This window comes from Mustelus asterias, chromosome 1 (assembly GCF_964213995.1).
Source record: "Mustelus asterias chromosome 1, sMusAst1.hap1.1, whole genome shotgun sequence".
Classification (NCBI taxonomy): domain Eukaryota; kingdom Metazoa; phylum Chordata; class Chondrichthyes; order Carcharhiniformes; family Triakidae; genus Mustelus; species Mustelus asterias.
The window spans coordinates 4,214,713-4,237,094 of record NC_135801.1 but is presented as its reverse complement, the minus strand read 5'-3'; the positions used below and the strand labels follow the sequence as shown (position 1 = coordinate 4,237,094).

Here is a 22,382-nt window from a genome sequence, read left to right as displayed (position 1 = left end):
ATTAATTACTAGAGATCCCAGGGCAATACTGGAAGGGGTTGTCAATCCAAATGTGATGGGGCTTTATGTAGAATACTTACAAAACTTTCAAAGGAATTTTGGTAGTTTTTCAATTGCTGGAGGGAGTCAGCGTTGCTGTGGTCGCAATCTTGTAAAATCCTTTGAAGTCCGTGGACATTCTGAACAGCTAGTAACATACCTTCCTGAACAAGCAAACAATCGACGGTTAACAACGGCAAAACGATTTTCTAAAGGTTAATGGTGAAACGCTAGTTGGCTATGGGGAATCCAGGTCCGGAATTCTCTGACCATTCACGCCCCGCCGCTGTTGCCAGCGAGAATGGAGAACTTGGCGCTCAACCAAATCTCTGTTCATTGCAGCGGGACTGGAGAATCCCAGCCGGAGATCGGAGAATCGGATGTGTGGGATAGAGGGAAGTTTGGCCGATTGGATAGGTAACTGGCTATCTAACAGAAGACAGAGGGTGGTGGTGGATGGAAAATTTTCGGACTGGAAACCGGTTACCAGCGGAGTGCCACAGGGATCAGTGCTTGGTCCTCTGCTATTTGTAATTTTTATAAATGACTTGGAGGAGGGGGCTGAAGGGTGGATCAGTAAATTTGCTGATGACACCAAGATTGGTGGAGTAGTGGATGAGGTGGAGGGCTGTTGTAGGCTGCAAAGAGATATAGATAGGATGCAGAGCTGGGCTGAAAAATGGCAAATGGAGTTTAACCCTGACAAATGCGAGGTGATTCATTTTGGTAGGACAAATTTAAATGTGGATTACAGGGTCAAAGGTAGGGTTCTGAAGAATGTGGAGGAACAGAGAGATCTTGGGGTTCATATCCATAGATCTCTGAAGGTTGCCACTCAAGTGGATAGAGCCGTGAAGAAGGCCTATAGTGTGTTGCCGTTCATTAACAGGGGGTTGGAGTTTAAGAGCCGTGGGGTTATGCTGCAACTGTACAGGACCTTGGTGAGACCACACTTGGAATATTGTGTGCAGTTCTGGTCACCTCACTACAAGAAGGATGTGGAGACTCTGGGAAGAGTGCAAAGGAGATTTACCAGGATGCTGCCTGGTTTGGAGGGTAGGTCTTATGAGGAAAGGTTGAGGGAACTTGGGCTTTTCTCTTTGGAGCGGAGGAGGTTGAGAGGAGACTTGATAGAGGTTTATAAGATGATGAGGGGGATAGATAGAGTGAACGTTCAAAGACTATTTCCTCGGGTGAATGGAGCGGTAACTAGGGGGCATAACTATAGGGTTCATGGTAGGAGATATAGGAAGGATGTCCGAGGTAGGTTCTTTACTCAGAGAGTGGTTGGGGTGTGGAATGGACTGCCATGATAGTGGAGTCAGAAACTTTAGGAACATTTAAGAAGCTATTGGATAGGCACATGGAGTACTTCGGGATGATAGGGAGGAAATAGCTTGATCTGGGTTTCAGACAAAGCTCGGCACAACATCATGGGCCGAAGGGCCTGTTCCGTGCTGTACTGTTCTATGTTCTATGTAATCCGACACCACGTCCCTGTGATGCAAGACCCCAAATTCTGGAATTGCCTCCCTAAACCTCTCGACCACACTTCCCTTTTGCAAGATTCTTTCATAGAATCCCTACAGTGCAGAAGGAGGCCATTCGGCCCATCGAGCCTACACCAACAACAATCCCATCCAGGTCCTATCCCCGTAACCCCACATATTTACCCCCCTAATCCCCCTCACACTAAGGGACAATTTATCACGGCCAATCCCCCTAACCCGCACATCTTTTGAACTGTGGGAGGAAACCAGAGCACCCGGAGGAAACCCACGCAGACACGGGGAGAATGTGTAAACTCCACACAGACAGTCACCCGAGGCCAGAATTGAACGCGGGTCCCTGGCGCTGTGAGGCGGCAGTGCTAACTACTGTGCCACCGTGCCACCCATAAAGCATTTGGCCATTATTCCAATACCTCACATTGTGATTGATATTTGCCCGTGAAGCACCTGTGGATGATTGATTCTCTTAAGAATGCCATACAAGTGCAAGTTTCTCGTGCTTTTTTTCCCCCAGTCAATGCAATTTAAAGCATTGTATCTAATGCTTCTGGAGGTCATACTCAGAAAATAACTCAGAATCACGGTTCACCCAAATATATTGGCAAGAAAAACTGGTTCAGTACAATCGCAAATTTCTTTGGTCGGGTGTGGGGATTAGGGGGCAAAGCTGGCATTTCCTGTCCACCCCTAATTTTGATTCGATTTGATTTATTACTGCCACATATATTGGGATACAGTGAAAAGTATTGTTTCTTGTGCGCTATACAGACAAAGCATACCGTTCATAGAGAAGGAAAAGAGAGAATGCAGAATGTAGTGTTACAGTCACAGCTAGGGTGTAGAGAAAGATCAACTTAATGCGAGGTAGATCCATTCAAAAGTCTGACGGCAGCAGGGAAGAAGCTGTTCTTGAGTCGGTTGGTACGTGACCTCAGACTTTTGTATCTTTTTCCCAATGGAAGAAGGCGGAAGAGAGAATGTCCGGGGTGCGTGGGGTCCTTGATTATGCTGGCTGCTTTTCCCCGAGGCAGCGGGAAGTGTAGACAGTGTTAATGGATGGGAGGCTGGTTTGCGTGATGGACTGGGCTTCATTCACGACCTTTTGTAGTTTCTTGCAGTCTTGGTCAGAGCAGGAGCCATACCAAGCTGTGATACAACCAGAAAGAATGCTTTCTATGGTGCATCTGTAAATGTTGGTGGGAATTGTAGCGGACATGCCAAATTTCCTTAGTCTCCTGAGAAAGTGGAAGCGTTGGTGGGCTTTCTTAACTATAGCGTCTGCATGGGGGGACCAGGACTCAAGGAGCTGGTAGTGAGTCATCTTCTCAAACCTATGTCAGTATGACATAGGTATATCTACAGTGCTGTTAGGGAGGGAGTTCCGAGATTTGGACCCAGTGACAGTGAAGGAATGGCTGATATATTTCCAAGGCTCTTTAAATGAACCATAGTGATTGGCTCAAACATCTCAACAGCTTTTCTCTTGTTAGATTCTTGTTAGGCAAAGGGATCAAAGGACACCTGGTTGGTGGGAATGTGGAATTCGAAACACAAACATGTCAGCTGTGATCGCATTGAATGGCAGAGCAGGCCCGAGGGGCTGAATGGCCTCCTCCTGCTCCTATATATTCACACACCTGTGTACACTGATCAAAAAGTCACCCCGAGCATATTGAGACAAAGTTATCCTGAGATCCAATAACTGGGGCATTTTCTATAAAAGTTCACTGAGTGAAATGTATTCTTAATATTCCTGCAACTTACGCTTAGTAGAAACACTTACCAGTGTAAAGTTTAATAATTTTCTGGTCTTAATATATGTCTTCATAGAAAAACAGCTTGGATCTCTATAACTTGCATATTATCATAAATCCCAAAGGCACTGCTGCCTCACAGCGCCGGGGACCCGGGTTCGATTCCGGCCTTGGATGACTGTCTGTGTGGAGTTTGCATGTGTCTGCCTGGGTTTCCTCCGGGTGCTCCGGTTTCCTCCCACCATCTTAAAGATGCGCGGGTTAGGTTGATTGGCCATGCTAAATTGCCCCTTAGTGTCCCAATAAATAAACTTTAAGATGTGTAGGTTATGCTGATAGGCCATGCGCAATCGCTCCTTTGTGTCAGGGGGACCAACAGGGTAAATACGTGGGGTTGCGGGGATAGGGCCTGGGTGGGATTGTTGTCGGTGCAGGCTCGATGGGCTGAATGGCCTCCTTCTGCACTGTAGGGATTTTATGAAAAGTGGCAGCGATTCAGTCACCAAGTTGGGTGAAACATTATTAATTATCAACTCATCAATGGTGCTGACCTGAATGTTTTGAAGGTAATAGGAAGTATTCTTTGAACAAAGTCTCACAGCTTTGTCCAAGTTTCGAAATGTTTTCTCTTCTCTATCGAATGTCTCATCTTTGACCTGTCAATAAGCAAATACAATTTATGCAAATACACACACAAGACAGCACTTCAGAAATCGCAAATGGATAAGCCATTAACACCCTATCAGTCGCACACATTCATCCAACTCATTTGCAAGTCAATTGTCCAGCAGACAAGCGATCAGGCTGGGCGAGTGGTTTGTGTTATAAGGAGAGGCTGGATAGACTGGAATTCTTTTCCCTGGAGCGTAGGAGGCTGAGGGATGATCTTATAGAGGTCAATAAAATAATGAGGGACATAGATCAGCTAGATAGTCAATATCTTTTCCCAAAGGTAGGGGAGTCTAAAACTAGAGGGCGGAGGTTTAAGGTGAGAGGAGAGAGATACAAAAGGGTCCAGAGGGGCAATTTTTTCACACAGAGGGTGGTGAGTGTCTGGAACAAGCTGCCAGAGGTAGTAGTAGAAGCGGGTACAATTTTGTCTTTTAAAAAACATTGAGAAACATGGGTAAGATGGGTATAGAGGGATATGGGGCAAACATGGGCAATTGGGACGAGCTTTGTGGTTACAAAAAAAGGGCAGCATGGACAAGTTGGGCCGAAGGGCCTGTTTCCATGCTGTAAATCTCTCTGACTCTATGAGTGGCAGAGGCACCACTCCAGCAGTGTGGAAAAGTAAATAAGGCCAATCAATAACTGAGTTTGAATGCTGTATATGACTCTGCCAGGACATATCATAGAATCCCTACAGATGCAGAAGAAGACCATTCAGCCCATCAAGTTTGCACCGGCCACAATCCCACCCAGGCCCTATTCCCATAACCCCACATATTTACCCTGCTAATCCCCCTGACACAAAGGGTTAATTCAGCATGGCCAATCAACCTAACCTGCACATCTTTGGACTGTGGGAGGAAACCGGAGCACCTGGAGGAAACCCACGCAGACACGGGGAGAACGTGCAGACTCCATACAGTGACCCGAGGAGGGAATCGAACCCAGGTCCCTGGCGCTGTGAGGCAGCGATGCTAACCACTGCGCCACTGTGCCATCCCAAAAATACAACCAGATATATTATCATTATATCAGCATGGAGCTCTTGGGCTGAAGTTGGGGATATGACAGAATTGGAAATAAGCTTTATTGGTGAAGACGGCAGTAAGGGTGGTAACGCAGCTCAGGGTTGGTCAGTAACCTGGGAAATACCTGCCGCTCTCCTCCAGTCAGGATCTTCAGGTGGCTGGTGACTCGGTTGGACTTTTTCCTGATGGACCGAATGTTCACCTTGGACAGCTTGTCTCTTAGAGACTCGTCCTCATCACTCTTCTTGTATTTCATCACTGGGGAAGGAGTTACACGCGAAGCAAGTTAGTCCTGTTTATCGTAGGAAGTTTGAAACGCGTGTTTGTGTTTTGAAAGCTCACCTCCACTCAGGAGGTGTTTGAATCACTGAGATTCTGCTGCTTCGAATGAATTGGTCTGATTCACTCTTGGTCATTTGGTATAATTTCACGATCAGAGGAATTAAACTCACTGTACACAGCAGAGTCCAAGCCTTGTGTTGTACCACTCTGACTTGAGACATCATACACAAATAGAGACAGAGAGAACTGAGTTAGACCATAAGACCATAAGACATAGGAGCAGAATTAGGCCACTCGGCCCATCGAGTCTGCTCCGCCATTCAATCATGGCTGATATTTTCCTCATCCCCATTCTCCTGCCTTTTCCCCATAACCCCTGATCCCCTTATTAATCAAGAACCTATCTATCTCTGTCTTAAAGACACTCAATGACCTGGCCTCCACAGCCTTCTGTGTTAAAGAGTTCCACCACTCGCTGGCTGAAGAAATTTCTCCTCATCTCTGTTTTAAAGGATCGTCCCTTTAGCCTGAGGTTGTGCCCTCTGGTTCTAGTTTTTCCTACCAGTGGAAACATCCTCTCCACGTCCACTCTATCCTGGCCTCGCAGTATCCTGTAAGTTTCAATAAGATCCCCCCTCATCCTTCTAAACTCCAACGAGTACAGACCCAGAGTCCTCAGCCGTTCCTCATACGACAAGCTCCTCATTCCAGGGATCATTCTTGTGAACCTCCTCTGGACCCTTTCCAAGGTCAGCACATCCTTCCTTAGATACGGGGCCCAAAGCTGCTCCAAATACTCCAAATGGGGTCTGACCAGAGCCATATACAGCCTCAGAAATACATCCCTGCTCTTGTATTCTCGCCCTCTCCACATGAATGCTAACATTGCATTTGTCTTCCTAACTGCCGACTGAACCTGCACATTAACCTTCAGAGAATCTTGAACAAGGACTCCCAAGTCCCTTTGTGTTTCTGATTTCCTAAGCATTTTCCCATTTAGAAAATAGTCTGTGCCTCCATTCCCCCTTCCAAAGTTCATAACCTCACACTTTTCCACATTGTATTCCATCTGCCACTTCTTTGCCCACTCTCCTACATTCACACCGCCCAGGCTGAGAAAGCCACTGCCCAAAGGCCAGGATTGCCCCCCTCACTTCCACCCGCAGCCTTCCCCCGTCTCCAAGGTTACACCATTGTTGTCTTTCCTCCCCATCCCGTCCCTCCCTCCACCACACCCACCCTCCCCCATCCCCCAGGTTAAAAGCACTGCCCCTTCCTCTCAGGTTACACCACTGCGCTCGTTCCCCCCTCTCCCCCAATCCCACCCAGGTCATACCACTGCCCACTCCCCTGCTTTTATCATTGCCCCTCACCCCTCCAGGTTATATCACCCTTTGGGCTCTATCACTGCCCCACCCTCTTCCCCCAGGATACACCACGGCCCAACCCTCTTCCCCCAGGGTATACCACTGCCTGCCCCCTCCCTCCCCACCCCACCCCAGGGTCTCTCGCTGCTCCTACCCCAATGCCACTAATCTTTCCCCCTGGGTTATACCACTCTGAAGTTGCTTTCCATTGGCCAATCCAAATGATATTTCCTAGTGAAAGAGATAAATTCAAAACTCTACGGCCCAACTGTTTACATTTTTAGATAGGTTAACAAACCAAGTTTCCAAAGGAATTTTACGTTGCGATGAATTAATTTCAGAGATGCCTCTATCGAGTAAACTTGTAAACTGTACAGATTCCCAATCAGCTGTGGAGTGTGGAGATCTAGCAGGCCTGTGGGATCTTCCATTTGTGAAGACTGTGTGTGGTCATTGGTCTGGACAAGGGGGAGTGGACAATAGGAGGGCGAGAAAAGAAGACGAACACTGGGGATGGAAGGGGGGGGGGGGTGGATGGGGGTGGGGGGGGGGCAGTGGTGCATGGGTGTTAACCTTTCCCATGCACTGCTCAGCAGCAAATCCCACCTGCTACTGAAATGGGGGAGGTGATGGTCTCGTGGTATTATCGCTAGACTATTAATCCAGAAACTCAGCTAATGTTCTGGGGACCCGGGTTCGAATCCCGCCACGGCAGATGGTGGAATTTGAATTCAATAAAAACAATATCTGGAATTAAGAATCTACCGATGATCATGAAACCATTGTCGATTGTCGGAAAAACCCAACTAGTTCACTAATGTCCTTTAGGGAAGGAAATCAGCTGTCCTTACCCGGTCTGGCCTACTTGTGACTCCAGAGCCACAGCAATGTGGTTGACTCAGCTGCCCTCAAGGGCAACTAGGAATGGACAATAAATGCTGGCCTGCCAGCGACGCCCATGTCCCACAAATGAATATTTTAAAAATGGGCCGAGACTGTGCGAGAATGGGCCGAGAGTGTCCAAATCCACATTCCGCTCGCACTGACCCCGAGAGCAAACCGAAACACGATGGCACGGTTATGGATTTTGGAAGGGGCAACATAAATCTGCCTCCTCATTGGTCTGTTTGCTACTAATTGGATTGCACAAAATCTTTTCCAAATGGTTTTGAAAAGAGCCATCTGCTGTCAGATTGTAATTGCCCATCACTCTGGCTGGTTTCATAGAATCATAGAATCCCTACAGTGCAGAAGGAGGCCATCCAGCCCATCGAGTAGCCCAGACCACAATTCCACCCAGGTCCTATTCCCGTAACCCCACATATTTACCCTGCTAATTCCCCTGACACTAGGGTCAATTTAGCGTGGCCAATCAACCTAACCCGCACATCTTTGAACTGTGGAAGGAGACCGGAGCACCCGGAGGAAACCCACGCAGACACGGGGAGAATGTATGAACTCCACTCAGACAGTGACCCAAGGCTGGAATTGAACCCGGGTCCCTGGCGCTGTGAGGCAGCAATGCCAACCACTGTGCTACTGTTTTGATTGGGTGTCTTGCTTACCCTGGGGTTGGATGCGAATTCGAGGCAAATGTCACCCTCAAAACCCGTGATAAATAATTCCCTTTTACATTGAAGTATAAACAACATGTGTTCCTGAACAAACTCCTTACCCAGATCCTTCCGCCTTTTAAACTCGTTGATGTTCACGTTGATTTGTCGCACTGCTGTCAGAGCATCTTCCACTGGCCTGTGATCGGCGTGTAACTCTGGCGTGGATTTCAGCAGCTCACTCAGTAGCAGTGGGTATTTCATCACTCGTTGCACAGGCTTAATTAGCAGCGATCCCATGTCCAACAAGGTGGATTTCCCTCTGGAAACAGAGACACAGGCACACGCAAACACACACGCAAACACACACGCAAACACACACGCAAACACGCACACACATAGAAACTGTTATGTAGGATAGCATTCCATTTCTATTACAAACAACAATTATAATCCACATTTTACAGCCTTTTGAATACTCCAAGAGCAGAATTACATCATTCGCTCCTTCAGATGTTTTAAGATAATGAAATGAGGTGCATGGTGGCTCAGTGGTTAGCACTGCTGCTTCACAGCGCCAAGGACCCGGGTTCAATTCCAGCCTTGGGTCACTGTCTGCGTGGATTTGCACGTTCTCCCCGTATCTGTGTGGGTTTCCTCCAGGTGCTCCGGTTTCCTCCCTAACTCCAAAGACGTGTGGGTTAGGGGGGATAAGCTATGGTAAATGTGTGGCCTTACGGGGATAGGGCCTGGGTGGGATGCTCTGTCAGAGGGTTGGTGCAGATTCTATATTTACCCAGGTGGAGTGCATTTCCTTGTGGGACTAAAAATGACCAAACAGAAAAAACATGGGGAAGAATTAAAGGGACAGAACCCAGGAGAAGCAAAGGCCAAAACTCTACCACCTCACCTGCCTCAGAATCGGAGCAGGCGAGGTTCCCAGAACAGAAATCTCTGTTGGCCTCGGGCGGGATTTTACGATCTGGCACGAGTGAGGCCATAGAATCCCGTCCAAAGTTGTACAAATATCTGTTACAAAGTGGGCAACAAAATGTTTTTTCTTCGGAAAGGTAATGGGCAGAATCTTCCAACTGTTCACGCCAGTGGGATTTTCCAGTCCCGCTGCAGTGAAAGGAGATTTGGCTGAGTGCCAAATTCCCTGACCTCGCCTACAGCAGCGGCGAGGCGTCAATGGCCAGTAAGATCACGCCCCATATCTACAAATTTTAAATGAATGATTTGATAACATGCCTTATTTATCCTGTTGGGTCACCAGTAACTCTGGGATAAACATTTACTCAGATATTTCAAGATTATTTTCCTGAATTAATTGCCAGGTTGGCAGGTAATCAAACAATGACTGGATAGCCACAGAACAAATAGCAGTTATTCTCATGAAAGGTCCAATGTATAAATCTCAGTGTGCGTAAAGAGAGCGGGAGAGAGAGCAAGAGGACACAGGGAAGGTTCAGGCAGAAGTAATTTGGTTGGATAAAATTGTATACTCACTGCTCCTGGTATATTTTCCTAATTTTAAAAGAAATAGACCATAATTAAAATATGTTGAAACAATTTAAATCAAAACACAGTTAAAAAAAAATATAAGTTGAAGGCTGGTTGAACAAAACATATCTTGCTTAAAAATAGTCATGCTGTTGAAACTTTTCATCTTGCATCTATCAGGATTGATTCACAAGTCTATTAAATCTCAAAGGGAATAACATAAGTACATATGAAATAGGAGCAGGAGTAGGCCATCTAGCCCCTCGAGCCTGCCCCGCCATTCAATAAGATCATGGCTGATCTGACAGTGGTTTAGTTCCACTTACCCGCCCGCTCCCCATAACCCTTAATTCCCTTATTGATCAGAAATCTATCTACCTGTGTCTTAAAGAGCGGCATGGTAGCACAGTGGTTAGCACTGCTGCTTCACAGCTCCAGGGTCCCGGGTTCGATTCCTGGCTCGGGTCACTGTCTGTGTGGAGTTTGCACATTCTCCTCGTGTCTGCGTGGGTTTCCTCCGGGTGCTCCGGTTTCCTCCCACAGTCCAAAGATGTGCGGGTTAGGTTGATTGGCCAGGTTAAAAATTGCCCCTTCGAGTCCTGGGATGTGTCGGTTAGAGGGATTAGCGGGTAAAATATGTGGGGGTTGGGCCTGGGTGGGATTGGGGTCGGTGCAGACTTGATGGGCCGAATGGCCTTCTTCTGCACTGTAGGGTTTCTATGATTTCTATGATTAAACATATTTAACGAGGTAGCCTCCACTGCTTCAATGGGCAGAGAATTCCAGAGATTCACTACCCTCTGAGAGAAGAAGTTCCTCCTCAACTCTGTTCTAAACTGACTCCCCCTTATTTTGATGCTGTGTCCTCTAGTTCTTGTTTCCTTTCTAAGTGGAAAGAATCTCTCTGCCTCTATCCTGTCGAGCCCCTTCATTATCTTATATGTCTCTATAAGATCTCCCCTCAGCCTTCTAAACTCCAACGAGTACAGGCCCAATCTACTCAATCTCTCCTCATAAGCTGACCCCCTCATCTCCGGTATCAACCTGGTGAACCTTCTCTGTACTCCCTCCAAGGCCAATATATCCTTTCGCAAACAAGGGGACCAAAATTGCACACAGTACTCTAGTTGCGGCCTCACCAGTACCTTGTACAATTGCAGCAAAACCTCTGCTTTTATACTGCATCCCCTTCGCGATAAAGGCCAACATTCCATTTGCCTTCTTGATCACCTGCTGCACCTGCAAACTGAGTTTTTGTGATTCCTGCACAATTTATACTCCATAGCAAAATGGGTCTGATGAGTGAAAGATGAAAAGCTTTGATAGTATGTCTCTTTTTCAGCAAAAGTGCTATTAGTAAGCATCACCGTGGTAATTGTTCTTATGCTGGTGCTCTCCTCAAGGTGAGGCTGCTTTTTGAACTCACTGAGTACTTGTGCGTCAGAAAGAGCATTGGTGAGATGCAACAGAGGCCAAGTGATCATTCTATCTCATGCCCAACTGGATTTAGAGGCATTCTTGGAGGTTTAATCACATGTTTCTCAATCACATGGCCTGTGATGTTGTTTGAGGGATTAATATTGGCCAGGAGATGAGGGGGAAACGTGAGAGTGAAACAGTAGGTGTGGATTTTTTTGCCTCCACATTGAAAGGACAAGCAGGGTCTTGATTTATCGCTTCATTCAGAGACAGCGGGGGGAGTTTCCCATCCCAACCCCCCACGGGATTCGTAGCGGGCTGGGGGGAGGGGGGGGGGGGTCGACCATGCAAAGGTCCGTGACCTCGAGCAGGATATTCCGGTGTAGGGGCGACTGCATTCGGAGAATCCCACCCAGCATTCTATGCAGCATTCCCTCAGTGCTGACCCTCTGACAGTGCAACACTCCCTCAGTACCGACCCTCTGACAGTGCGGCACTCCCTCAGTACTGACCCTCTGACAGTGCGGCACTCCCTCAGTACTGACCCTCTGACAGTGCGGCACTCCCTCAGTACTGACCATCTGACAGTGCGGCACTCCCTCAGTACTGACCCTCTGACAGTGCGGCACTCCCTCAGTACTGACCCTCTGACAGTGCGGCATTCCCTCAGTACTGACCCTCTGACAGTGCGGCACTCCCTCAGTACTGACCCTCTGACAGTGCGGCACTCCCTCAGTACTGACCCTCTGACAGTGCGGCACTCCCTCAGTACTGACCCTCTGACAGTGCGGCACTCCCTCAGTACTGACTCTCTGACAGTGCAGCACTCCCTCAGCACTGACCCTCTGACAGTGCAGCACTCCCTCAGTACTGACCCTCTGACAGTGCAGCACTCCCTCAGTACTGACCCTCTGACAGTGCGGCACTCTCTCAGCACTGACCCTCTGACAGTGCAGCACTCCTTCAGTACTGACCCTCTGACAGTGCGGTACTCCCTCAGCACTGACCCTCTGACAGTGCGGTACTCCCTCAGCACTGACCCTCTGACAGTGCGGCACTCCCTCAGTACTGACGCTCTGACAGTGCGGCACTCCCTCAGTACTGACCCTCTGACAGTGCAGCACTCCCTCAGTACTGACCCTCTGACAGTGCAGCACTCCCTCAGTACTGACGCTCTGACAGTGCGGCACTCCCTCAGTACTGACCCTCTGACAGTGCAGCACTCCCTCAGTACTGACCCTCTGACAGTGCGGCACTCCCTCAGTACTGACCCTCTGACAGTGCGGCACTCCCTCAGTACTGACCCTCTGACAGCGCAGCACTCCCTCAGCGCTGACCCTCTGACAGTGCGGCACTCCCTCAGTACTGACCCTCTGACAGTGCGGCACTCCCTCAGTACTGCAGTGGGAGTGTCTGCATTGATTATGATTATGTGGTGAAGCCAAGTCAAGGTGCTACCCGCAGCTGACTCAGTAATCTCCAGTTACTTACTTCAGAACATCAACCTGGCTTCTTAAAAGTCTCTGAATTTCATCGTCTTTGTCGTATGTTTCGAGCAAGCTGCTGGCGTCGTCATGGTGATAACAATAAATTTTATAGACTTCTTCTAAAGGAGTTTTCAGCTGCAGAAATATTTCACCTGTTTTCAGAAGTGAAGGAAGTGTGAGTTTAATGGAAAAACTCCTGGAAATGGCCCAAAATTTTCATACTCAAACCTTGCTAAAAAATAAATTAACCCAACAAGAACACTGAACTGATCCCAGCCAAGGTCAGTGTGAATAACTGCAGCCTCACACACAATTTGTTCCGGCATTGGTGGCTGATCCTGGGCCCCAAGCTCTGGAATTTTCACCATAATCCTCACCACCATCTTTCTCTCTCCCCGTCTCTCTCTCGCTCTCCCCGTCTCCCCCCATCTCTCTCTCACTCTCCCCGTCTCCTCCCATCTCTCTCTCACTCTCCCCCCCCATCTCTTTCTCACTCTCCCCGATTTCCCCCATCTCTCTCTCTCACTCTCCCCGTCTCCCCCATCTCTCTCTCACTCTTCCCGTCTCCCCCCATCTCTCTCTCGCTCCTCCCGTCTCCCCCATCTCTCTCTCGCTCTCCCCGTCTCCCCCCATCTCTCTCTCACTCTCCCCGTCTCCCCCCATCTCTCTCTCTCTCTCTCCCCATCTCCCTCCATCTCTCTCTCACTCTCCCCATCTCCCCTTCATTAAAACCTATTGATGAAGCTTCTAAGTCACCCTTCCTCATAGTTCACATTGCTTGGTAATACATTTAGTCTGATTTTGTATCCTTGGGATGTTTGTCAACCAAATACATGAAGGAACACGTGTAGAAGGCTCTTAGAATCATAGAATCCTACAGGGCAAAAGGAGGCCATTCGGCCAATCAAGGCTGCACCGTCCACAATCCCACCCAGGCCCTATCCCCATAACCCCATGCATTTAACCTCTTATTGGCTCTTATCCACCATAGCGTGGATGAATTCCAGCATCACGACCAATAGAATATAGTTACGCTGACCTTGATACATTGGAAAATATATCAATCACTGAAAGTTTACGCGTAGGCAGCTTAAGCTGAACAAAAAACAAAAAGCTTCTTGTGTTTTAGAAATAGAATAAAGAATTAATAATGCATTTGTTCAAAACAGTGATAGGTCACAGTGGACAGTTTAACCATAGAATCCTACAGTGCAGAAGGAGGCCATTCAGCCCATCGGGTTTGTACTGACCACAATCCCACCCAGACCCTATTGCCCTAACCGCACCTATTTGCCTTGCAAATCCCCTTGACACTAAGGGACAATTTAGAACGGCCAATCCCCCTAACCCGCACATCTTTGGACTGTGGGAGGAAACCGGAGCACCTGGAGGAAACCCACGCAGACACGGGGAGAATGTGCAAACTCCACACAGACAGTGACCCAAGCTGGGAATTGAACCCGGGTCCCTGGCGCTGTGAGGCAGCAGTGCTAACCACTGTGCTGCCCTAAATATTTTATGAAATATTAAAGCCATAACGAGTGGACAGCAGAAATGTCGGAGATGGGAGCAGTAGCTTTCAGGAAAGATTTGAAATATTGAGAGGATCGCCACTGGCAGCAGGAATGACCTCCTCCAGCTCAGGAAAGCTCTGGTCCCTCCAGGGATGTTCAATTATTAAACAAATATATCTAGGTCACTGTGTACATACCAATCATTTGCATTTCTGGTTCCTCCTCAGTGATTGCGTACGCTAACATTGACAGGAGCTTTGCGGATATCTGATGGACCGAGTCAATGTTGCTGAACAACCTGTCCACATCGAGGCACTCCATCTGCAGATACAATCCCAGATCAACTTACATCAACAAACCACGGCAAACACAACACAACCTGGTCTTTGTCCAGCTGAAGATGAAGATCTAATTCTTCTCAGTGTCCAACAGGGTCCCATTTACGAAATCTATCCCTTTTGCTTTTCATAGAATCCGACAGTGCAGAAGGAGGCCATTCGGCCCATCGAGTCTACACCAACCATAATCCCACCCAGGCCCTATCCCCATAACCCCATGCATTTACCCTAGCCAGTCCCCCTGACACCAAGGGGCAATTTAGCATGGCCAATCCACCTAACCCGCACATCTTTTGGTTGCAACATACAATTTCTTTTGGGGAAATGATAATTACTTTCATCGTATTTTAGTTTTTTCTTTGTAGTCATCCACTGCAGCACGAACCAATGGCAAAGTATCTTCACATGTCTTTGAGCCCACAAATGTAGTCACAGCTCAAAAATAGGCCATTCAGCCCCACACAGACCTCCTCCCACCCTACTTCATCTCACCTCATTAGCATATCATTATATTAATTTTCTCCTCAAGTCTCCCCATAGGGAGCCGATGGCCTAGTGGTATTATCACTAGACTAATACTCCAGAAACTCAGCTAATGGTCTGGGGACCTGAGTTCGAATCCAGGTGGTGGAATTTGAATTCAATTAAAACAAAATTTGGAATTAAGAATCTACTGATGGCTATGAAACCATTGTTGATTATCAGAAACACCCATCTGGTTCACTAGTGTCCTTTAGGGAAGGAAATCTGCTGTCCTTATCTGGTCTGGCCTACATGTGACTTCAGAGCCACAGCAATGTGGTTGACTCTCAACTTCCCTCTGAAATGGCCAGCAAGCCGCTTAGTTGTATCAATTGTTCAAGAAGGCAGCTCACCACCTTCTCAAGGGCAACTAGGGATGGGCAATAAATGCTGGCCAGCCAGCGATGCCCATGTTCCACGAATGAATTTTTAAAAATTAGCTTCCTCTTAAATGCATCTGCACTAGTTGTCTCAACCACTCTCTGTGGGAGTGAGTTCCACATTCTCCCTATTCCTGTGGGAGTGAGTTTACATTCTTCCTACTCCCTGTGGGAGTGAGTCCCACATTCTCCCCACTCTCTGGGTAAAGAAGTTTCTCCTGAATTCTCGATTGGGTTTATTAGTGACTGTCTTAAATTTATGATCTCTGGTTCTGGCCTCCCCACAAGTTGAAACATCTCCATGTCTACCCTAACAAATTCCTTCACAATTTTAAAGATCTCGATCAGGTCACCCATCCCACCAACCTTCTCTTTTCTAGAGCAAAGAGCCCTGGCCTGTTTAACCTTTGCTGATAACTGGAACCGTTCAGTTCTGTAACATCCTCTTCAATCTTTACAAAAAAGTTATCCCTTAACCAATGTGCAGAATGGACAGAGCAAGCTCCTAATCTATCCCCTTGCTTGTTGCAAAAACCAATTCAAATTCACATTGAATCCAATCCCTGGTCCCACAAGAGAGACATACAAGATCCAGGGTGACAAGATAAGGCATATTACCCCATCTTGGGCTTGATTCTACACTTGACCTTAGCCCAAAGGCCTAGTTAAGTCTTTCTTACATCTTCTCATACCCCATTGAGCCAATGTCTCTTCAGTTCTGGAAAATACAGTCATTCTAAGAAACTGTCACCATTTTAGCCCATCTGACTGTATCAGAACTTTATTTCTAATCTGCCTGGTAACTCTGAGAACTGGATTTAATGTGAGTGTTAAATGAAGCTAACATACATACACCCTCGCACACATATACCCATGGACAGAGATGGAACAAACCTGATTTTCTTTTCTTTACTTGTACCTTCACAGTGTTTGTTTCCAATTGCTCTATTATTTAAATGTCTCCGACCCTCTACCCTATGACACACCTTCCTTTTAGTTTTTCACTCCTACCTCCCTGCCTCCGTAACTTCTTCCATTCTGATGAGAGATCATTGACCTGAATGGTTATCTCAGTTTCCCTCTGCACTGACCCGCTGTTTCAGATTTTCAGTATTTTGTGTGTGATTTACTTCTGCTGTCTTTTCAACAAACTCGCTCAGAAATGCACTGTTTTTTTTCATTCATTTGTGGGACACGGGCGTCGCTGGCTGGCCAGCATTTATTGCCCATCCCTAGTTGTCCTTGAGAAGGTGGTGGTGAGCTGCCTTCTTGAATCGTTGCAGTCCATGTTCTGTGGGTTGACCCACAATGCCGTTAGGGAGGGAGTTCCAGGATTCTGATCCAGTGACTGTGAAGGAACGGCGATATATTTCCAAGTCAGGATGGTGGGTGGCTTGGAGGGGAACTTGCGGGTGGTGGTGTTCCCATGTATCCGCTGCCCTTGCCCTTCTAGATGGAAGTGGTTATGGGTTTGGAAGGTGCTGTCTAAGTATCTTTGATGAGTTGTTGCAGTGCATCTTGTAGATGGTACACACTGCTGCTACTGAGCGTCGGTGGTGGAGGGAGTGGATATTTGTGGATGTGGTGCTAATCAAGCGGGGCTGCTTTGTCCTGAATGGTGTCCTTGAGTGTTGTTGGAGCTGCACCCATCCAGGCAATTGGGGAGTATTCCATCACACTCCTGACTTGTGCCTTGTAGATGGTTGGTAGGCTTTGGGGAGTCAGGAGGTGAGTTACTCACCGCAGTATTCCTAGCCTCTGACCTGTTCTTGTAGCCGCTGTGTTTATGTGGTGAGTCCAGTTGAGTTTCTGGTCAATGGTAACCCCCAGGATGTTGACAGTGGGGAATTCAGTGATGGTAACATGATTGAATGTCAAGGGACGGTGGTTAGAGTGTCTCTTATTGGTGATGGCCATTGCCTGGTATTTGTGTGGCACAAATGTTACTTGCCACTTATCAGCCCAAGCCTGGATAGTGTCCAGATCTTGTGACCCGCATTATACACCAAGCGAACATTAAATGAATGAAGGGGAAAGAGACGGAGAGATGGGCTAGGGGAAAAGAAGGAAAGAGGGAAGAGGGAGAGAAGGACAACTTAAAGCAGTAGCTTGGACATAGCCAATCACAACGATACGCGAGACTGGGTATATTCAAATCGATCTTATAGGGTGGAGGGAGGGAGGTCAGACACATGAACATTATTATCTCTGGTTTCAGCCATTTTGAAGAGTTTGGGGGAGGTAAGCAAGAGGCAGGGAGGTAACGGGCAAGGTTACAGAGTTGGAAACAGGCGATTTGAGTGATGGTGAAGATATGGATTATCGCAGAAGCAATAATCTCGCTTTTAGCGCAAACACAGCACTGAGCCCCCACAGAAAAAAATTGAAAAAAGCCAAACTTGTGGGATTAATTTTAACCCAATTGCCGAGAGAAATATCCGGGCATTAAAAAGTATGTCAACAAATATAAGATGAGAAATAAAACTTGTTTCCAAATGGTTCCGAGCGGTTTTGGGAATATTACCTTTCTCTCTCTCAGTGGTTGAACCACGTGCGTGATGCACAGATCGAGATCATTGAAGTGATCTCGTTCGGTCTCAACTAGTTCTTCAATGACCTTCAACCTCCTGCACATCATACGTTGCCTATGCTCCTTTGGGTCCAGTGTGGGGGTCACTGGTGCTTCAGGGATTGCGTGCGGGGCCATCTTAGCTGTGAAGGAAGGAAGAAGCATTAGAATCTGTGGATGGAGAATAATGAGGAGGTTAGTCAGAAATGGCAGCGACTTGAAGAAACTAAGGAACAGGAGGAGGCCATTCAGCCCTTCGAACCTTTACCAGGATTCAGTTAGATCATTGCTAATCTCTACTTCAATTCTACCTTGAATCCATAACCTTGCTTAACAAAAATTGATCAATTGTGAATATCGGTTTTGAAACTTCCAATCAATCCCTCGTAGAATCATAGAATCTTACAGAGCAGAAGGAGGTCATTTGGCCCATCAAGTCTGCACCAACCACAATCCCACCCAGGCCTTATCCCCATGGATTTACCCTGCAAGTCCCCTGACACTAAGGGGCAATTTAGCATGGCAAATCCACCTAACCGCACATCTTTGGACTGTGGGAGGAAACTGGAGCACCTGGAGGAAACCCATGCAGACACGGGGAGAACATGCAAACTCCACGCAGACACGTCTCAACCGCTTTTTGGGAACAGTTTTCCAGATTTCCACCACCCTTTCTTTGAAGAAGCATCCTTGAACAATAGTCCTGAAATGCCTTGCTGTAATGTGGAGGCTAAAGCTTCACAGAGGTAGAGGTTAACTATAACCCACAGTGGAAAACACTCCTTTCTCCCCCAGGATTTTTTTTTGCCAATTATCTTCAATCAGTGTTGCTTGGTTACCCACCCTCCTGCCAATGGAAAGTTACTCCTTATTTACCCCTTCAGAATTTTAAACTCCTCCATTAAATCTCCCCCTTCACCTTCCCTGCTCCAAGGAGAACAACAGCAGCTTCTCCAGTCTCCCCACTTTACTGAAGCCACTCACCCTCGATACCATTCCGGCAAATCTCACCAGCAAAGCCTTGACATCCTTCCTAAAATGTCAAGCCCAGAACGGGACACAATACCCCAGCTCGGGTCTGACTTAGAAAGGTTTGGCATAAACTTTATCCTGTAAAACAATCACTAAGAAATCCAATGAGGAATTCAAGGGGAATCCCTTGGGATGAACTTTTGTCCCCAAATTGGGTCGGCTGCACCTCCTGGTGCCCCCAACATTGCAAATGTAAAATAGGATCAGGCCATAAAGATGGCTTCATCACACCGGTCTCCGAAAGGGTGAGGGAGTAGGGGAAATTGGCAGCCCGCCATTTTGAAATGACTAATTATCAAGCTGTTGAGTTTGCTAAAGGCCCAACCAACCCACCGCAATGTTTCATTGCCCACTGAACTTTTTGGGCATTGAACGTAAAAAGCTTTGGGATGCTTTTACAGCAGCGATGCCGAGGGGGCATCAGGATGGAAGAAAAGTTGTGTGACCGGTGGGGTTGCCAGCTGTGAGTAAATGAATTCCTGGAGGAAAACTCCACTGAGAAACCAGAGTGGTGAAAATGTGCAACTATGAAATGATTGAGACAAATAGCATTGCCCCATTAAACAGTCATAGAATCCTTACAGTGCAGAAGGAGGCCATTCGGCTCATTGAGTCTGCACCGGCAACAATCCCACCCAGGCCCTACCCCCATAACCCCACATTTTTATCCAGCTAGTCCCTCTGACACCAAGGGGCAATTTAGCATTGTCAATGCACCTAACCCACGCGTCTTTGGAGTGTGGGAGGAAACCGGAGCACCCGGAGGAAACCCACGCAGACACAGGGAGAACGTGCAGACTCCACACAGACAGTGACCCAAGGGCAGAATTGAACCCGGGTCCCTGGCGCTGTGAGGCAGCAGTGCTCACCCACTGTGCCACCGTGCCGACAAGAATATGAGGGAGAAAGGAATAGAAGGATGGTGGCACAGTGGTTAGCACTGCTGCCTCACAGCGCCAGGAATCCGGGTTCAATTCCGGCCTTGGGTCACTGTTTGTGCGGAGTCTGCACATTCTCCCCGTGTCTGCATGGGTTTCCTCCGGGTGCTCCGGTTTCCTTCCACTGTCCAAAGATGTGCTGGTTAGGTGGATTGACCTTGCTAAATTGACCCTAGTGTCAGGGGATTAGCAGGGTAAATATGTGAGGTTACGGGGATAGGGCCTGGGTGGGATTGTTGTTGGTGCAGGCTTGATGGGCCGAATGGCCTCCTTCTGCACTGTGGGGATTCTATGATACGCTGACCGGGTGAGGTGAAGGAGGATGGAAGGTTGTTTGTGTAACAGATAAACAGCAGTGTGGGCCACGTATGCTGTAAATACTGTGTAATTCTATGCAAGAGTGAAAGGCTAGTTGAAAACCATTCATGTAGAGCGATTGGTGATTGGACTGGTCGGTAAGGCATCATTTAAGAGTGGGTTGGTGCTGAGATAGGAGACTTGAAATTTTCTAGATGAATGAACTAAAATCGAGTGAATGGCCATCCTCGTCTTTACTTACTGTGTTGTCCTGTGAATAAACCTCTCAATGAATAAAATGGAAAAACAAATATTTAATCAAGAAAATGTGTTTAGCCTTTGTGGAAAGTAAATCAACAACAAATGCAATTTGAGGGAGTTTGCTATCGCTGGAGATACAGTGACCAAACATCACTGAGATAGTCGGCACAAATTATCGGCTCCCTGTAACCATGGATCTTCACAGCAGTACCCTGAACTTTGAACTCTGTTGTTCCACAAATGATTGATGTGGCAAACTTGATATATTCTTAAAAGAAGAGGATGTTTGTGGTTGCAGATTGTGCATCGCTGGTCTGCTGGATTAGGGGGTGTTGAAACGGCCACAATTGGAGGTTGGACAAACTCGGTTTATTCTCACTGGAACGATGGAGGTTGAGGGGTTGACCTGATAAGAGGTCTACAAGATTATGAGTGGCATGGACAGAGTGGATAGTCAGATGCTTCTTTTCTAGGGTAGAAAAGTAAAGTATTAGGGGACATAGGTTTAAGGTGCGTGGGGAAAAGTTTAGAGGAGATTTGCGAGGCAAGTTTTTTTACACAGAGGGTGGTGAATGTCTGGAATGCGCTGCCCGGGGAGGGGGTGGGAGCAGGTACGATAGCGGCATTTAAGGGGCAACTAGACAAATACATGAATAGGATGGGAATGGAAGGATACGGACTCATTAAGTGCGTATGGTTTTAGTTTAGGCAGGCATCATAATCGGCACAGGCTTGGAGGGCCGAAGGGCCTGTTCCTGTGCTGTACTGTTCTTTGTTCTTTGATGTTCTCTGAGTGGCTTGAATCAATTGTCTTTGCCAGTTGGAGAGGATTTTTGTTGTATTTGCTGCACATATTTCTTTGTTCTCTCCAATCCATGGAGGTAAGCAGTAACGGGGATGGTGTACGAGAAGGCAAATTCTGTTTTTCTTGTCTAAAGTGGAGGATTCCATAGCATCTCACAGAAACAAGACCAAGTGCAAACGGTTCTTCTCCTGAGGCGCAACCCTGTCATCATTCTGTTCAGTATTTCGTGACTCTCTCTAACATTTATCAGGTCAAAGACCTTTCTTCTCAATGGAGCTATCTGGTATAATTCTAGTAAATCTTTTCGCAGGCTCTCCAGTACCAAGGGAGGCGATGGCCTAGTGGTATTATTGCTTGACTATTAATCCAGGAAACTCAGCCAATGTTCTGGTGGACCCAGGTTCAAATCCTGCTATGGCAGATGGTGGAATTTGAATTCCATTTTAAAAAATCTGGAATTAAGAATGATGACCATGAAACCATTGTTGATTGTCGGAAAAACCCATCTGGTTCACTAATCCCCTTTAGGGAAGGAAATCTGCCGTCCTTATCCAGTGTGGCCTGCATGTGATTCCAGCAATGTGGTTGACTCTCAACTGCACATTTTTGGGCTGTGGGAGGAAACTGGAGCACCCGGAGGAAACCCACGCAGACACGGGGAGAACGCGTAGACTCCACACAGACAGTGACCCAAGCCAGGAGTCACACCCGGGTCCCTGGCGCTGTGAGGCAGCAGTGCTAACTGCAGTGAGGCAGCGGTGCTAACCGCTGTGCCACCGTGCCGCCCAGATTCCAGCATCCACAGTAATTTGCCTTTTCTAAACGTCTACTCATTTTCCTGGTATTAACCAGATCCTCCAATCTGGCATACAAAGAACAAAGAACAGTACAGCACAGGAAACAGGCCCTTCGGCCCTCCAAGCCTGTGCCGCTCCTTGGTCCAACTAGACCAATCGTTTGTATCCCTCCATTCCCAGGCTGCTCATGTGACTATCCAGGTAAGTCTTAAAAAGAGGCATCCTCCGAAAATGTTGAAGTTGTATTTCTGATTTCCGAGCCCAAGCCATTTCTCTACATGCTGAGCTATAGTGGTCCCAATGCAAACTCCTGT

General features: G+C 47.4%; 1 protein-coding gene across 2 annotated transcripts in view; it reads right to left on the bottom strand.

Annotated features, from left to right (window-relative positions):
- Nucleotides 1-22,382, bottom strand: part of arhgef38 (Rho guanine nucleotide exchange factor (GEF) 38) — a 97,520-nt gene that overhangs the window by 44,464 nt on the left and 30,674 nt on the right. For both annotated transcript variants that reach the window (XR_013496644.1, XM_078206746.1), the window contains exons 2-9: nt 17,894-18,081; nt 14,327-14,450; nt 12,620-12,767; nt 9,716-9,733; nt 8,329-8,528; nt 5,129-5,262; nt 3,856-3,960; nt 81-203 (exon numbers count right to left, since the gene is read on the bottom strand). Coding sequence is in view for 1 of the 2 variants with exons in the window: in XM_078206746.1 (XP_078062872.1) it covers nt 81-203; nt 3,856-3,960; nt 5,129-5,262; nt 8,329-8,528; nt 9,716-9,733; nt 12,620-12,767; nt 14,327-14,450; nt 17,894-18,081 (1,040 nt within the window). In the remaining variant the exon portion in view is untranslated. The remainder of the gene's footprint in view (nt 1-80; nt 204-3,855; nt 3,961-5,128; nt 5,263-8,328; nt 8,529-9,715; nt 9,734-12,619; nt 12,768-14,326; nt 14,451-17,893; nt 18,082-22,382) is intronic.